The 16,488-nt window shown below is 41.2% G+C and overlaps 1 protein-coding gene across 11 annotated transcripts in view; it reads left to right on the top strand.

The window, feature by feature from the left end:
• The window catches only part of shank3a (SH3 and multiple ankyrin repeat domains 3a), a 188,023-nt gene that overhangs the window by 113,829 nt on the left and 57,706 nt on the right, over nt 1–16,488 (top strand). For all 11 annotated transcript variants that reach the window (XR_011103878.1, XR_011103881.1, XR_011103879.1 and 8 more), the window contains 5 exons: nt 3,889–3,966; nt 4,459–4,525; nt 5,434–5,663; nt 5,910–6,079; nt 15,312–15,493. Coding sequence is in view for 7 of the 11 variants with exons in the window: in XM_068723847.1 (XP_068579948.1) it covers nt 3,889–3,966; nt 4,459–4,525; nt 5,434–5,663; nt 5,910–6,079; nt 15,312–15,493 (727 nt within the window). In the remaining 4 variants the exon portion in view is untranslated. The remainder of the gene's footprint in view (nt 1–3,888; nt 3,967–4,458; nt 4,526–5,433; nt 5,664–5,909; nt 6,080–15,311; nt 15,494–16,488) is intronic.

Here is a 16,488-nt window from a genome sequence, read left to right as displayed (position 1 = left end):
AGACAGATGGCCCACACTGTAATTGGCCTTCGTGCACACACACACACACTATAACGTGCGTGTGTGTGTGTGTGTGTGCATGTCTGCAATGCATCTATGTAAAAGAGTGTAACATGTCTCTAAATTAAACATATTCAAGAATTCAGCTGTTGAGCATCATTCATTTGATTATTTAAGAAGGTAACACAGTGTTGACATCAATTCAAGAAACAAAAACAATGAAACAGGCTTGGTATCTTGTAAAATGCACGCAAAGGGAGTGATTCAGGTGTGCCAGATGGGCTTTGCGTGTAACCCTTAGACCAGTGGTTACTAAAGTGGGTGCAGGAGCATTGTTAACACCTCTGCCAAGGAGGTTATGTTTTCAGTTTGCTTGTGTTTGTCAGCAGAAATACGAAAAAAACATTGGCCCTATTTTTAGGAAACTTAGTGGAATGGTGTAGAATGGGTCAATTTTGAAACGGTTTGGCCTCAGCAGAGGTCTACACTCTCCATGTGCCCTTCTAGTTTATATTATGCGTTTCACCACAAAAAACATAATTTTACGTTACGTTTGAAAACCTATTGAAACAGGAGAAAAAAGCAACAAATATCCAAATCACAATCTTAAAAACTAACATGCACAGGCTATTGTTATGCCACTGAAATGCTACTGACTCACGGTTGCTGGTCGCCATAATGACAAAACACACTTTCCAGCTGGGAGGTTTTTCAGGAGCTCAGTAGTCTGAAAAATAGTGAACAGCAGAGCAAGTGATGGAAAGTTTTGACACTGTAAACTGAGCTCAAAGAAATGCTGCTCTCAACACAGTCGGAGAGGACTGAATCTGAGCTGCACAACAAAACTCAAATCAGTCTCACTGTTTGGCTAACGGCTGAAGAGACTTTTGGAAGACGGATATCCATCATCGCATTCACTGTGGTATTACACCAATGTGATATGTGTGATGTAGTAGCTCTCTTATCTCTGGTATGCATGAAAACAAGGCAAGAAACTGCCTGTCAGTGGAGTCGAACCTGAAGGTTCTGCTCTTTCTCCCTACATCAACAGCAGGTTCTCATATCCCATTAAAAATCATGCAACCTTTTTTTGTTTTGTTTTGTCTGTCCTTGTACACCTTAAATATAAGCTAATTTTAATCACAAAGAAAATTAAAGAAATGCATTCAACATATGTCCATACATATGTATTCAATTGTACTGACCTGTTAAAACCATCTGTGTACATACAGTGTATTAATTGTATTGGGGGTTAGGCTACACTTATTTTGTCATTACCGTGTGCTAACATAGCAGGGTAGGCTGTGATGTATACATGCATGCGTGTGTGTGTGTGTGTGTGTGTGTATGTGAATACATTGGGCATGCAACTGTATAATGTATGGGTGATTAGCAATTAGCTAAGCTAACAGTCATAAACGATTATCTAAATAGGTTTTTAGATGTTTTAGACCCTTAGCAGTTGAATGGGCTATTAGCAGCAAGAGTAATCATGCATTATTCATAACACCTGCCCCATTTACAAATACCGCCATGTTCAACATATATCTACTGTATACATAGACCTTGCAGGCTTGCGCAGGTTTTCATTATACACCTTGCTCAGTTCAGGCACAGCACCCATAGCTACCATCTATGTGTCTTACCAGAAGAGGGTGCCACAGTGCATCAGCGTTAAGCTCCTACAGTAGTTTATCTGGTATAATACAACAGTGAGATACAGATAGACCCAGCTTGATGAGCTAAATCCCATGGACGTTATTAACTAAACCATATGTTGAATTAATTTGAGCGAGCATGTTCTTTAATGTGTGACTAAGTAATGTCAGGAGTCACCAGAGTCATTGCACTGATTGTAGAGCCAGGCTAGTCCTGCTAATTCTGCTAGCAGTGTTAAATTACATATCAACCCTCGTCCAGTCAGCACATGGACACATAACCATGTCTATCAATCTACAATTGGGCTTTTTTTTTGCCAGAGGGGGCCTCAACAATATATGGTAATAGTCTGACACACAAGAGAGATAAATGTGTGGTTGTGAACTATTGAGGATGTCTGTTTTGTGCTTGTTGGAATGTGTTCCTTCGTTTAAATGAATCCTAGCCTGTTTTCATACCTGCATGTATCTTTAGTTAGAACTTAGCCATTGCTTTGACATCAGACTCTACGTTGAATGCCTTTTATAATAACCATTGTCTTACTTCACTCACTTGCAATCTTAAATGATATGTACAGGGCCTCTTTTTCTTATTTCTTGTAACTAAAAGATGTAAATTGATACAAACTAGTGCTGGATGTTATTAGCTATACAACTTCATTGTTGCTGTGCTTTGGGTGAAATGTTAGCAGATTGTTATTACATAATAGTGCATTGTTTTTACCAACGTCTTAAAGCCTTTGTTTGTATCAGTTTGAATGGGAATCATGTATAAAAGTAGATTCACAATTGCACAATTCAAGTATAATGTTCTTCTACCATTGGCTTCACAAATGCACTTACTCATTCTGGCAGGTGATTTTCCACAACAGGCAGATGTTAGCTGTCAAGTAGCTTTTGTTTGCATGTGTCATTAGCGAGGACATTAATATGAATCAGTTGTTTGTACTGGACAGTATACAAAATGTGTGTGGTGGATACTGAAATCCATTGTTGCAAATGGACAAAGTCGTTGTTGCATCAGCACCATGTAGCTTTAATGTCATCTGAGAATCCGAACAGTGGTAATTTGAAATTGTGTGTTCAGGTCTTCATTTTCAGCTGGAGCATTCCTGTAGTTCCCTTAGGTGTTTGCTATGAATGCTTGAATTATTCTGTATGTTTGCCAACAACTGGGTGTGCTTGTAGTTGGGGCACATTGAAAACAAGAAAAGAGCAGTATCCAATGAGAACGCATAGTAAACCAGAGGTTGGGTGGGGAGGAAGAGAAGACACATACATTGTATTATTAATGTAATAGTTGTCGTCATGACTTACTTTGAATTTAATGCAGTAAGAAAATATATCATCATCATCATCAAGAGTTTAGTTGCACCCTGTAGTGATATTATAGTTATTTGAATGTCAAGTTTAAATTCAAGTTCATCACAACACAAACCACAACTCTGCGCCATCTGTTGCTTTTTCAATCAGACAGAGGAAGATTAATATTAAAATCAATCAATGATGCAATTATTTAATTCAGTCTTGGATTTTGTCCAGGTGATATACTTTTTTAAGATGTCTTAGGTTCTACTCCGTCACCTTTATATGGGAACAGTCTGGAACAAAAAATGTGTTGTGGTGTGAGTAGCACAGCAAATTAGATATTTTCAAAGTCTTGTATTGGAGTCTGCATCTGGCTTATGAGGTATATGTGTGTGTATGAGTACGTTAAGAGAGAGAGAAAGAAAGATAAAGCAGTGTTGGCACTGACATTGAATGATTGATTGACGTCATGGGTAGGAAAAAGGCAGTTATTTAAAAAGGAATATTTCACTAATTTCTTCGCTCTAATTATAGATCTTCAAATGTAGACAGCAATCACTTCTAGTACAAGTCTGCTGTTAGAAACAGAAAAGTGTCCATATTTGAACAAAGATAGTCTTTCATTAACTCATCATGAAATATTAATTAAATCGCCCCTATATTCCGACCTACATCATCTTAATGTTTGGTAGGTTGTGGAGATAACAACATGCATAGCACAAGGACTTTTCAAAGGGCATCCTTGTTCATTCTACACTGCCTCTAGAGTTGCCTCTGTTGGATTCATTCTTAAACAGTTCTCACACTTGCATACATTTAATCAGTGGCTACCATTTTTTATGTTTTTGCATATGGTAAAAATCAAATACGATGACACTTTAAAGTCCGAGCCAAACATATACATCTCTCTGTTGACATTCAGGATAGCTGTGCACGAGTTATCCTGTTCCGGGGGGCCAATAAGGAGATAAAAAACTACAACAGCCAGACCGCCTTTCAGGTATGTGTGGTATCCAAGAAGCACTGCATGTTACCGTGTGTGTATTATCATACCTTACATCCTGCTGCTACATTGAATCATTGATTGCTATTAAAAACTTAAGCAGCGTAACGGCACCCACCCACTGCTGGCTTACCATCGCGGTCTGTTTCTGATTTTCAGCCTTTCTGGTTGATGAAGTCCACGTGAAATTGACACTGACACTTCCTGTGCACATCAAAGTTAATTTGTTTGTACATAAGGCAGGCTGTTCCACAGAGTGCCCGGAACATTGCCACACATGCAGATGTTACACATCTACCACAACAAAGGACAAAATGTGTAAAACATTTCTTAGGAGAGTTGAGTGAAAGAAAAAGATAGGATGTATTTATATTAATTTATTCTTGTGAGTTGTTTGATTTAAATTCTTTCATTGAGCTGTTATTCCCTTTCTGTCACATGTGTTTTCCCCATTCCCTTCCCTTTCCTCTTCTCTATCCCCAACTCCAGGTGGCAATTATAGCAGGAAACTTTGATCTGGCTGAAATCATAAAGGTCCACAAAGTATCGGATGTTGGTAAGTTGACAGCAGTGGTAGTATATCACCAGGCTACCTCAGTCTTTTATAGGTTTAAACATGAATGTAGTGTCAGGGAGACGTCAGACTGAAGAATGGCTGAGTGTAGATAGAAAAGTGATTACAGGTTATATACAGAAGTGAAAATGGAAATGGAATGGAAATGTAAGGGATGTGGAGGAGGTTTCAGGGATTTATTGGATCCATGCTGAGTTGAGAGGTTTTTTTTTGTGACATGTACATACAGGAAAACTCTGCCATCTAGTGTAGACAGGATATAATACCCCTATTTTGACACTGTGAACTATTTTATACCCTTTAACAATTCATTTTAAATGGAAATCATATGTGATGTTTGTAATGTATGCTTCTCTAGATTTGAATAATAATTTTGCCACTTCATCATTACACTTTAGATACACTTTACCAAGCCAGTATGCTTGTATGTGTGAACTTAAACACACATTGTTTATTATTTTATTCTTAAATCACAGCTACTTGAAAAAATCCACTGACGCCATTATCAAACAACTAAACTGCTTTATTTATATTTGGTTTACTCATTCTCCAGTAATAAATATTAAAATATGATAATTATATGTGATACAATTTATAAGATTCACAAGTAGCTACCATGATACAATATTCTCATCTCTAAGGCTTTGCTGCAGTACCATCAATACCAGATGTATCGTTGTATCACTTGATCCGTGTGTAAAAGTATGCGTATAGATTATAGCTGCGTAAATATGTTGCAAATTAAATGGAATCAAGTTTGAAACAAAATTGAGTGACTTTGAGATGTGCAGTTATTTCCCCATCAAACCATTCTGTTTGTTGTGTTTGCTACAGTAGCTATGATAAGGTGAGTCTGTAAAGAGTTGCTCTCTGTCTCTTTCTCCTCTCAGTGCCTTTCAGGGAGACCCCATCCTACACCACCCGTCGACGTGTGACGCCTGGCCCCCTGCCCTCGCCACGTTCCTTGCTCCGCTCTGCGAGTGACAACAACCTGAACGGGGACCACGATCACATCCGCAGTCAGGCCCCTAGAGAAATTCGTGGCCGTCAGGGTCACTCCCCTGTCCCTTCACTGCGCAGTCTGCCAGCTCTTGGGCAGCAGCACAGCAGCCTTGGAGAGGTAAGACGGAGGTAGTGAGGCTCTGCAGGTGTGTTTGAATTTGTTATATGTGTGTGTGTGTGTGTGTGTGTGTGTGTGTGTGTGTGTGTGTGTGTGTGTGTGTGTGTGTGTGTGTGTGTGTGTGTGTGTGTGTGTGCATGCACATTTTAACATTTTCAAATTCCGAGTAGAAAAAGTAAAGGAAAAAATTACAATGTTGTACACGTGCTGCATATGATACTCGCCTCTTCTTCTGCTCTGTGTCAGAGCCGTCATGGAGAGATCCCTGACAGCAGTCTCCAGAGTACGGGCAGCTCCAGATCCTCCCATTCCCGTTCGCCATCGCTACATCACATGCATGAAGAGGACAGGCCGGTTCCCAGAAGGTCCCACAGCCATGGCTACCCTCACGGACATGGTCATCGTGGAAGACTCAGGTCTGTAATATTTAGTTTGACCTCAGCTCAAAGTCATAAGATAAGATAAGATAATCCTTTATTAATATGTGTAGTATTACAGCAGCAAGGAAGATAGTGCAACAAAAAAGGGCATCAGCAAAAAACAAAACAGGTATAACAAATAAGTAATTATACAGTAAAGATATTAATGTAACCTTACAATTAACAAAAACTTGAGATATAACCAGACTGAATGGTTGTGTTCACATTATTGCACATATTAAATAGGGAAAATCAAATGTTGATAATGCACAGTGGTAAACATTGATATTGCACATGAATGAATGAATTGATAGATTGCCGTTTTTTGGTATGTGTGGTCTATTGGGAGCAGTGTTGATTGTGAATCTGACAGCAGCGGGAAGCAAGGATCTGCGGTATCTCTCCTTTACACACCGCGGCTGAAGCAGCCTGTCACTGAAGAAGCTGCCCAGTCATATGTCATTTCTAGTTTCTCTGATTTCTCAACTTTACATGTTTTTAAGAGCTTTGTAAAGACTCAAATCTCTCTCTTTATGTTCCTAATTCATGTCTCACACTTACCAGCCTTGGCAGTTATTCACTTTAAATAGATGATCTGTGATTGACCTTGTGATTAAACACCTACTGTGATATTTAAACCACATTTCAAAAAGCAAAAAGTGCCATGTGATGTGTCTGAATCACTTGTTAGTCACCAGGCAGCATTCTGCGTCTTATTCCATCTGCTACCGTCTGCTACTGGTGATAAACATGACATAACGTCAATCGGTGCAAAATCGTATTTATTTATTCATACATCAATCCCAGCCACATAAAGTTGTTTCCTGTTGAAACTGTGCTTGCAACCAACCCAGACAAGTAATCTGTATAAAGCATAAACTAGGAATTGAATCTGAAAATGTTCAGATTCATAGTGGCTGATTGAAACACTGATCAGTATGAGGTCTGTTAATTGCATTTGGTGTAGCAGTTGTGTGGCCCGTGCTTCTATCAGGGTATGAGGACAATGATCAGTAGCATGATGTGTGTCTGGCAGCCGTGTTTATGTAACAAGCTAGGATGAAATACTGCATTTGTCCTGCTGAGAGGACGGAGGGCAAATATCGCACTTCAAATCTTTGTGTGTGTTTGTTGCTGTGTTTGTATGCGAGGGCATGTATGTATAGCCACTTGAACATAGCAATGTGCATGGGTGTTTTCACAGTTCAGGGATAGACAGATGGAAAGTGGCTAATAATGATCACATTGGGGACCAATTGAAGGCTGCCAAGCTGTGAATGTGTTTGTCAGTTTGTGTGTGAGAGATTGAGAGACGGCAGATACATTCTGAAATTAGAGCTATGAATAATATCATTGGGCGAGCCACTCAGTTCAAACAGCTTGTCACCCGATAGATACATAAATCCACAGATGTAGTTGGGGTGGTGAAACTCATCTCCTCCCTTGTACACCGAACCATTAGACAAACTGAACAGTAAACTAGGGCTCTGATCACATCTCGGAGCGATAGATTTAAGTGGTTTACTGACACTTTGTTTGTTAAGCTTTTTATTATGATCATATGTCAGAGCAAGATCATCGATGTACAGCACACACCTAGTGTGATTCCTGGATGCCACACACTGTGTGTGTGTGTGTGTGTGTGTGTGTGTGTGTGTGTGTGTGTGTGTGTGTGTGTGTGTGTGTGAACCAGTCTGATGTCTGACAGGGGAATTGCATTACAGACACAGCTCCAGCCATACTCTCCTCGTCCTCTAATTCTCTGCTGTCACTTTACTCAATCCATCACAGACTTTCTCTCTCTCTCCCTCCCTCCCTCCCTCCCCCCTCTCATTCTGTCATTCATACACACACAAACACATACACATGCACACAGTGCCATTAATCTACTGTATGGTTTGCAGGCAGAGAGCAGTCAACATCCTTTATTAGATCATGTAACATGCACGCATCACACCACATAGAAACTAAAGCTCTGAAGTGTGTGTGTGTTTCACCACCCTCCTCTCTTTTTATCAAATGTTGTGCCCCATTTATGGTCAAACTAAGTGCATCCTATTCTGCTATATCTGGCTCTACATTGGCATTAATGTTCACTGACAGAGAAACATATCTTTATCTCATTGTCATTGTGCTCATTTTCTACAAGGTTGATGGAACAGAGTGCACAGAAAGGAAAAAAAAGATAGCATGGTTAGAATGTCTGCTGTGTCCTGCTCTAAATGGCCTTCTGTAAACAGGGGAGTTGAGACCCTTTTGCTTTACCCTGCCTTACACCAAGTATTAAAGTGAGGTGAATGTATAAAAAGCCCAAAACGAGCAGCTGCTCTCCATGACCTGAACCTGCACCCAAGTGGGACTGATGCTGTCCTTGATTACTTTCCCTCTAATATTTCTCCCTCCCCATCTCTGTTTCTCTCTCTGACCTTCTGTTTGTGCCGATGGTTTCACTAGAGGCATTATGGGTACCAGGGGAGTGTGAAATTAGTTTGGCCGGTCAACAGCCCGCCCAACGGCAGACTCCAGCAAGTTCCTGTGGAACTCACCATCACTTTCTTCTTGTGGCACGTGTGCAGTGCTGCCAGGGTTCAATAGCTTGGTCCAGGCTTTAGCAGGAATTTTAGATGGAGACTATTAGGTCAGCTTTATTAGGACTAGATCACATTACAAAAACAAACGTGTGGTTATGACAATCACTCCAGCTAATGCAGTTGACAATATAATAAGACATGACACTGGGTGATGATATTTTATTTAGAACAAAGCAAGTTTGCTTGTGTCATAAGAGGTTAATTGGCTACTTACCATGATGTGCTGTCAATACAAAGAGATAATTAATCATAAAGAGCATTCTGTCTTGACAGTGTCAGTGTCTGAAATTCTGATATTGAGATGTGCACCTTAGGACCTACCCATCAGTCTTGGTTTGGAAGAAAAGCTCTGAAGCTAAATAAATAAATATTATGTTACAGAGCAGGGGATAAACAACTATTATCTTTTCCATTTCCAGTTTGTCGCTTTTGTTTCAGTTTTCCTAGAACAGCAGAGAATATGTGAACACAGAATTCACATTTTCAACCAACTTCCTTCGTAATTGTAAGTGATATCAGTTTTTGCCAGTATTTATTACATTTGAAAACAATTATTACATGACATCTGACTGATTTGGGCAAGAGATATGTAAGTCTTTTTCTGAGAGTCACGTTTATTGAAGCGTTTCCAGCACAGGTTCTGTTAAATCCCCACACAGCAGGCCATTGGTTGGACAAATGTTAGAATGACATTAGCCTTTATCTGAATAGTGGGGGAGGAGATTTGAACGCGGGGGGGCCAAATCCAAATTTCAAGTAAAGATGCAGTCTCACAACATTACTTGAAACATGTTGTCATGTAAGGTTGTTGTGGTAGCTAGTGGTGCCATTGAGCAAGAAACTGGCATTACCTGCTAATGTGCTCTATCCTGACCCATCATGATGAATAATGGCATGAATAAAGGCAACAAGCCCAACATGGGGGTGTCACGTTGCCATCCCCCTTTAAATTCTTTGTTTGTTGCTGTTCTCCTCATCTCTCCCTCTTTCTTTGCATGAGTTACACAAGTGGCTGTTGGTGCGTAGATTATACATGGCGTGTTAACACAGCCAAAGGGCTGAGCTACACAGAAAAGAAAGGAGGACAGGAAGAGGAGGAGATGAGGAGTTGAGCTTCTTCTGCTTCACCTGTGGAAAATCCACATCAAAGGTGGACACAGTAGTATTGGTTTTTGCATATAATTTGTGTCAGAGGGTGATGCTGATCGGCTAACATTAATCTATTTTGCATTTTATCCTCCGTCTTTGTTTAAAACACTGATGCTCTTTGCACTGACCTGGCCACACACAATAAATAAACACAATAAGATCGGGTCATGCAGTGTAAAGCCCCTCATAAGTGTTGCAGCAATTTACAATAATATACATGCACAATTTATGAAACTGACTAAGAATTTAGCATGTCTGAATGCATCAAACAATGTGGATATGGATTACAAATAGAGTCTCCCCCAATTATGTAATCGTAACATGCCAGTAGTTTAGGTACCTTAACTCCTCTTATAAATCTTCTGCCACTCATTGCGGTCCGGGTTGTGGGAGCAGTAGAATAACATGGTAGCCTTGATGTCCCTCTTGCCAGCCACATCCTCAAGCTCTTCCTGGAGGATTTTGAGGCGTTCCCAGGCCAGATTGGATGTGTAATCCATCGAGCGTGTTATGTGTCTGCCTTGAGGTCTCCTTCAGTTTGATGTGCCCATGAGGTTTTTACTTTGAGCTTCTTATGCATATCTAAGCCCTTCACCTTTTCCCTGAGGGTGAGCCCAGAGACCCTGTGACAGAAACACATTTGTGCCTTCTTGTATCCATGATCTCCTTCTTTCTGATACTTTCCAGAGCTTATGGCCATAAGTGACGGTTGGAATGTACGTAGATAAACTTAGAGCCTTGCCTTTAGGCTCAGCTCTCTCTGCACCATGACAGTCCAGTAGAACACCTACATCACTGCAGGCAGTGCATCGATACACCTGTCAATCCCAGATTCTTTCTTACCCTCGCTCGTAAACTAGACCACAAGATACTTCCTTCCGTTTGATTGGGAGCGAATTGTTTATGACTCTCTTCAAGCTGTAGTCAAGCACTGGATGGCTCAGAGCAAGGCCCTAGTTTGCTATGTTCCCTCCACACACCCTTAGGGACTTTCTCAGAAGTCTTCGTCAAGTTCATTAAGCACTTAGAGCCTTTTGGAGCTGGAGTCTCTCCAAACGCCTTTTCAACAGTCTATAGAAAGCGGCTCAGTTGCTACATAAAGATAGGCAGTGTAAATGATATCCGAGCCATGAGACTATAGTTTGGTCATTAAAAAGCTGAGTGGGGAACACTTTCCTTACACCATACACATAGAAACATTTTCTAATACAGTAAATCAGTACAAATGCACATGCAAAAAAGTGTAGAGCAAATATTCTAGTGTAGAGAATATTGTACTGAAAAAGATGCCAAAGCATACGGATGTTGTCAGTTTTGGCTAATTAATTTGTTTATTCTTAGGTTGCATGTTGATCACACCAATTTAATCCTTCTATTTCCACTTAATGGCAGTCTCTTTGAAGCATAAGCTGTCCATGTAGAAACAGATTTGCTATTCACAACCTGAATATGTCCTGCCCAATGAGTCCCCATGACACTTCCACCTTGATAGCCATAAACACTCCCACATTGCACAAGAAAGAATGGGACAGCACATTGTCATTCAAGTGCACCAAAACAAGGACAGACAGATGATCATTAGGATGCAAAATGTGATGAGGATTATGACTTTGTTTATAATGTGCTCATCTCACCTTAGAGAGCTGTGCTATTTGAGCCAGATAAAAAAAGCCATTTACCTGAGAAGACAGAGCAGTCATGTGTGAAAATGCTCCAATGAAGCTGCTTATTTTGATAGCATCTTTGTAAATGACATTTAGTGACATTTGCAGTTGCATCTTCAGAGCGATGTAGGCAGTTCATAGAGTTTGACTACAAACAGAGACAGCTAGACTCATTATTGAGCTGTTTAAATGTTAACCTGTCTTTAGTGGTCTCATTGATCCTAATCAAGCATCTGATAGCTGGCTTCAGCTGCAGGTTTTTTTTTAATTGAGACTTCTGATAAGGACCACTTATCTAAAATAATCTCAAATGTGATCCAATCTCGAAAAGACTGATGAAAAGGTGAAAGGCATGTAATGAATAAGATGCACATGTTTGCTCTTAATCTTGCACAAAAATATACTTCAAAACCCCATCAACTGATTTGTTCTAGATATATATATATATATTTACGAAAGCTGAACAGTTTGTTTAAATTAGCTCTTCCCATTCTGAGTGCTGCTATAAAAATATAACTTTTGGTGAAACCAAGCAACAAATTCATGTTTCAAAGATACAGTTAATAGCATTTATACAGCTATCCTCAATGGTTGGAACCCCCATACTGTAAACAATTTAGGATGAAACATTTATATTTGCAACTTATTTTATTTGATATCCCTTTATTTGCATGAATAGTAAAATAATATTGGGTCAGGGTCAAGGTCACTGTTATCTGTAGGAGCTGAAATACAACTATCTCATTCAACAGCTGTATAGTGTTTTTTTCGTTGTGAAATGAGAATATAGACAGAAAATAGTCAGTTGGGACAATAATCTGCATTTTAAGGCCAATGATATATGACAATTGACTGGAGATTCAAGTGCATATTATTGACTACTGATCAGTGCATTTGTTGGCTTATTTTCTTTCCTTTTATTGACAGTTGCCATCGTTACAGAGGCAGGGCTGGTGTCCTAGGAAACCATGGCACTTTTGTAATATACTGCATTATAACTTTGTTTGTGTGTGTGTGTGTGTGTGTGTGTGTGTGTGTGTGTGTGTGTGTGTGTGTGTGTGTGTGTGTGCATGCAATAGATCCTCCATCTGTGTCTTGTAGAAGCTACATATAATGAGGCAGAGTGAAAGAGAAAAAAGATACAACAAAGGAAACTAAGCAAGAAAAAAAGCTGTTGCAAATGTAGCAGAAAACGTTCGTCATGTAAAATTCAAGTGGCATGTTGTAACACCAATGCTCATTGGTTGAAAAAAAAAAGTAGATATTAAATGAAATTGATGTATTGATCTAGGTAGAATACTTTTTCATATCCAGTTTTCCACAGGACTGTGACTATGGACTATGAAAATAGGCATGAAACCCTTGCAAAAATATCAAGAGATGCAACTCGAAAGATAAATTAGAGATCCTAAACTGTTTTTTAAAGCTTCCTTTAAAGAAGAGTCTGCTCTTTGCTCTCATTTGGTCTAATTTCAAAGTAACTGTACAAAGTTTTCTGGTACACCCTTCCAACTGTATTACAGCCAGAGAGGATATGTAATAATGTAGAAGTGCAGTCTGAGATATTACCAACCCGCGAGCAAACTATAATACTAATTCTTCTCATGATAACTTAACAGTTAAAGAGCATCCTATGGAAATTGCTTTCAAATCAGAAATGGTCAAATCTTACATGGTAAATGTAAAGAGGGCAGGTATTGGATTGTAGAAATGTGATACAATTAATAAAAGACATTTAGGCATATCACATTTCATAGATTAGAGATAAGAACAGGAACCATCTCCAACCCCTCCCTTCTGTCTGACACATTGATAACATGTCTACCCGACCGTCATCAGCTCAACTGCAGGGAGCAGCTGAGGTCAAGCTGTGTACATAATCTTACAGTAGGTGTATGGTGTGGCAGAGGTATGTGAGTGGCAATTTGAGTCATTCAAATAGACATCATTTAAGGGATCACATTTTTTTACTCTCTCTGTCACTTTGACACAGTCTCAGTTCCCTGCTTCTCCAGCCCTCCCCCTGTTCGCTATGTGCTGCTGATGTTCAGTGCCGGGGCTCAGACATTAACATGCGGCAGCTATCCAGTCCCCTCAGTCCTTGCGGTAATTGGAAAGCCGTCAGCAAGCCGTTGTTTCGATGGAGAGGGGGGGACAGAGAAAGAGATGGGGAGAGCCAGAAAAGCAATAGAGAGTTGGGGAAAGAAAGAGACAAACAAGGCTTGATATGAGGAAAGCGGTAGACAAACAAATGGGGAAAGAAGGTTAAAGGGCACTTGAGGCTAGAATCAGGTAAATGAAAGAATGATGGCTCTAAAGTGACTGATACAACGTGCCGGGGGAGGAACTGAAAGAGGTTGAAAGGTGCATGAAGGGGTTTAGAGATTTCTAGTCTTTAAAGGAAACGTTGCAGAGAAAAATATCAAAGTCCTGTTTATTATGATTAATATGTATGTATTACATGGGTTTTTCATGTATGTTAAAATATGCTTGAGGGAAATCTTTGACAACACAAGCAGCAGAATGATGCTGAATGCAACTTACACCGTGGTGGCAAGGTACTGTAGTGATGAATGGAGACTAGGCGGAGCTCTGCCGCTGCTGTATTAGGATTAACTGCCAGAGAGAGAATGAAAGAGGGGGAGAGAGTGAAGATGCAATGCGAAGAAATGTTGAGGAGGAGAGGGATAAGAGGGGGATTTTGAAGTGAGAGAATGAAAGAAACAAGGAGGGGATTCAAGGCAAAGGGAAAGAGGGAGGAGCGACAATTAAACCAAATGGGCTGGAGCTTTTTGCCCCCCGCCCCACTGCACACAAGCACACGCACACGTACATACTCGCACAGCCTGCCTCAGGGAGCCATGGCGCATGCACGCTTGCAGGCAGACAGGCAGCAGGAGATCAATCGTGCACTGGGACTAGTGTGTGTATGTGAGTGTCAGCGATGTGTTAGCATCATGCTGGTGGTGGCGTATGCCATGCTAGCGGAGGTGTAATGTTAGCAGGAGTGGAGGGGGCTGTCTGTGTATGTGCCTGTGCGCACGGCTAGAATGCACATAGAGGGCTTGTGGTGTGTGAGCGAGCCGTCAAAGGGTAGGGGAGCCGCGAAGAGCAGCAGTAGCAGCAGCAGCAGCATTGTCAGAGTGTGTGTGAGTGTGAGTGAGCGAGCGTTTGCGTGTGAGGGGTGGAGGGGAGAGGAGAGGCAGACGCGGCGGGACTCCCAGGAGAAGGAGCGGGAGTCGGGGAGCAGACCCAGCCTCTCTCCTCCACAGCAGGAGTACCAGGACTCAAGGACGAGGCAGGATCTGTAACCCAGCTTGGAGCAGCTGGAACTGGGGACACACAGGGATCTCTCTCCCTCTCTGGAGGGGGCTTCTTCTGGAGCCCCAACTCAGGATGTGTTTGACTAATGGGGGCTTTCAGACGGATCTGACAGAAGGAAACAGTGCAGTCCCTCTTATCGTTAAACATTTTTGCTTCTACCTCGTTTAAGATACGGGGGAGAGGGGAGTGAAAGAAGGAGAGGGTAAAAGGGAGCAAAAAGGGTATTGTCTGTGCTACTGAAGAAGGAAGAGAGGGAATAAGAGGAGGAGGAGGAGAGTGGTTGGGAGGAGTGTACTCTCCTCTCATGACTCTCCCATTGAACACTGATTGTTAACTGTTGATCGACAGGGACTTGGACTTGTTAATGAATCCCTCCCTGGCCAGCGTAACAACCAGGGGGTGTGACCAGGTTGCTGTCCCGCTGACAACCATGTCGGTGACCACAGGCTTCAGTTACCAGCTCCCTGGAATCACCACAGTAACATATGTGTTTGTTTACAGCCCTGGCTCAGTGCAGAGAGACCCAAGCCCCCCTCATCACACTCCTCCAGCACTGACGGGCCCCCGTGGGCCCAAACGGAAACTATACAGTGCTGTCCCGGGACGTACCTTCATTGTGGTCAAGCCCTACACACCACAAGGGGAGGGAGAGATCCAACTCAACCGTGGAGAGAGGGTCAAAGGTAGGTTGTCTAATGTTCTTGTACATGTTTTATCACCTTACATAACCTAACTCTGTAACTACTTCTGGACTCCACTGCTGTTAATATTCTGTATTTCATCACTGCTAGTTATGTGTAGGATATCATGTAAAGTTTGTGGCTACATGTAGCTCTCATGACTTTCAGTGCTGGATTAGTTGCAGAATAAAAGAGCAGAAATTCCTGTGCTCTTATACGTCTCAGATACAAAGCACACCATTACTTCACTAATCATTCAACCTGGAAGTCATTTCAGTGTTGTTTGAGCTTGACATTGTGAATTGTCATTTCATCCATTTGTAAATGTGTTGTTTTCTGCTTTACACAGAGGTGCAGTGGCTTTGCTTTCATGTGTTTGCGTGTGTGCTTTTGTCTCTCCATCCACGCTTCACTCAAGACTATGACTGTAATGACGTAGAAGGTAAACTCCATAATATTCTTCTCACCCTGTATCTCTCCCATACACCTCAGTGAGTCAACACTACACCTAAAGTGTAGCAATTAGTTCCTGGCCCTGTTTGAATCCACTTGAGATATGTTTGCAATCTCAGTATAAATCTGTGATTACTTCAAGGAGAGGGCATGCAAATTCAAACAGGTCCCGTGTGCTGTTGGTTGTTGGTATGCATACACACCCTCTGTCCTTCTTACCCCTGAACATATAACTGCTTTTGTCCCTCCTCTTATCACCTGTCCACAGAGACCCAGCTTCACATTGACCCCACACCCTACATCCTGCCACTTCAAATACATCACCATGGATCAAATCCACATTAGCCTAATGGAAACAATTCCCTCATGTTCTCAGTAAGGCCGGAGAGAGAGAGCGGTCGCACTCATGCTGAAACCACTCATGTTCCTTTCAGATCTACAGAGGCACAGGAAGTCCAGATTAAGGGTCAATTTGGAATTTCAATTTGGAATTTTTCCAAACAACCACACACACAGATATTCGGATCAGCACTAGTCTAAACCCA

Source organism: Cebidichthys violaceus, unplaced genomic scaffold (assembly GCF_023349555.1).
Source record: "Cebidichthys violaceus isolate CVI_PGR_0920_01 unplaced genomic scaffold, fCebVio1.0.p SCAF_3, whole genome shotgun sequence".
In the NCBI taxonomy this organism is placed as follows: Eukaryota; Metazoa; Chordata; class Actinopteri; order Perciformes; family Stichaeidae; genus Cebidichthys; species Cebidichthys violaceus.
Note: the sequence above shows the minus strand (reverse complement) of the source record. Positions and strands in the feature narration are given on the sequence as shown.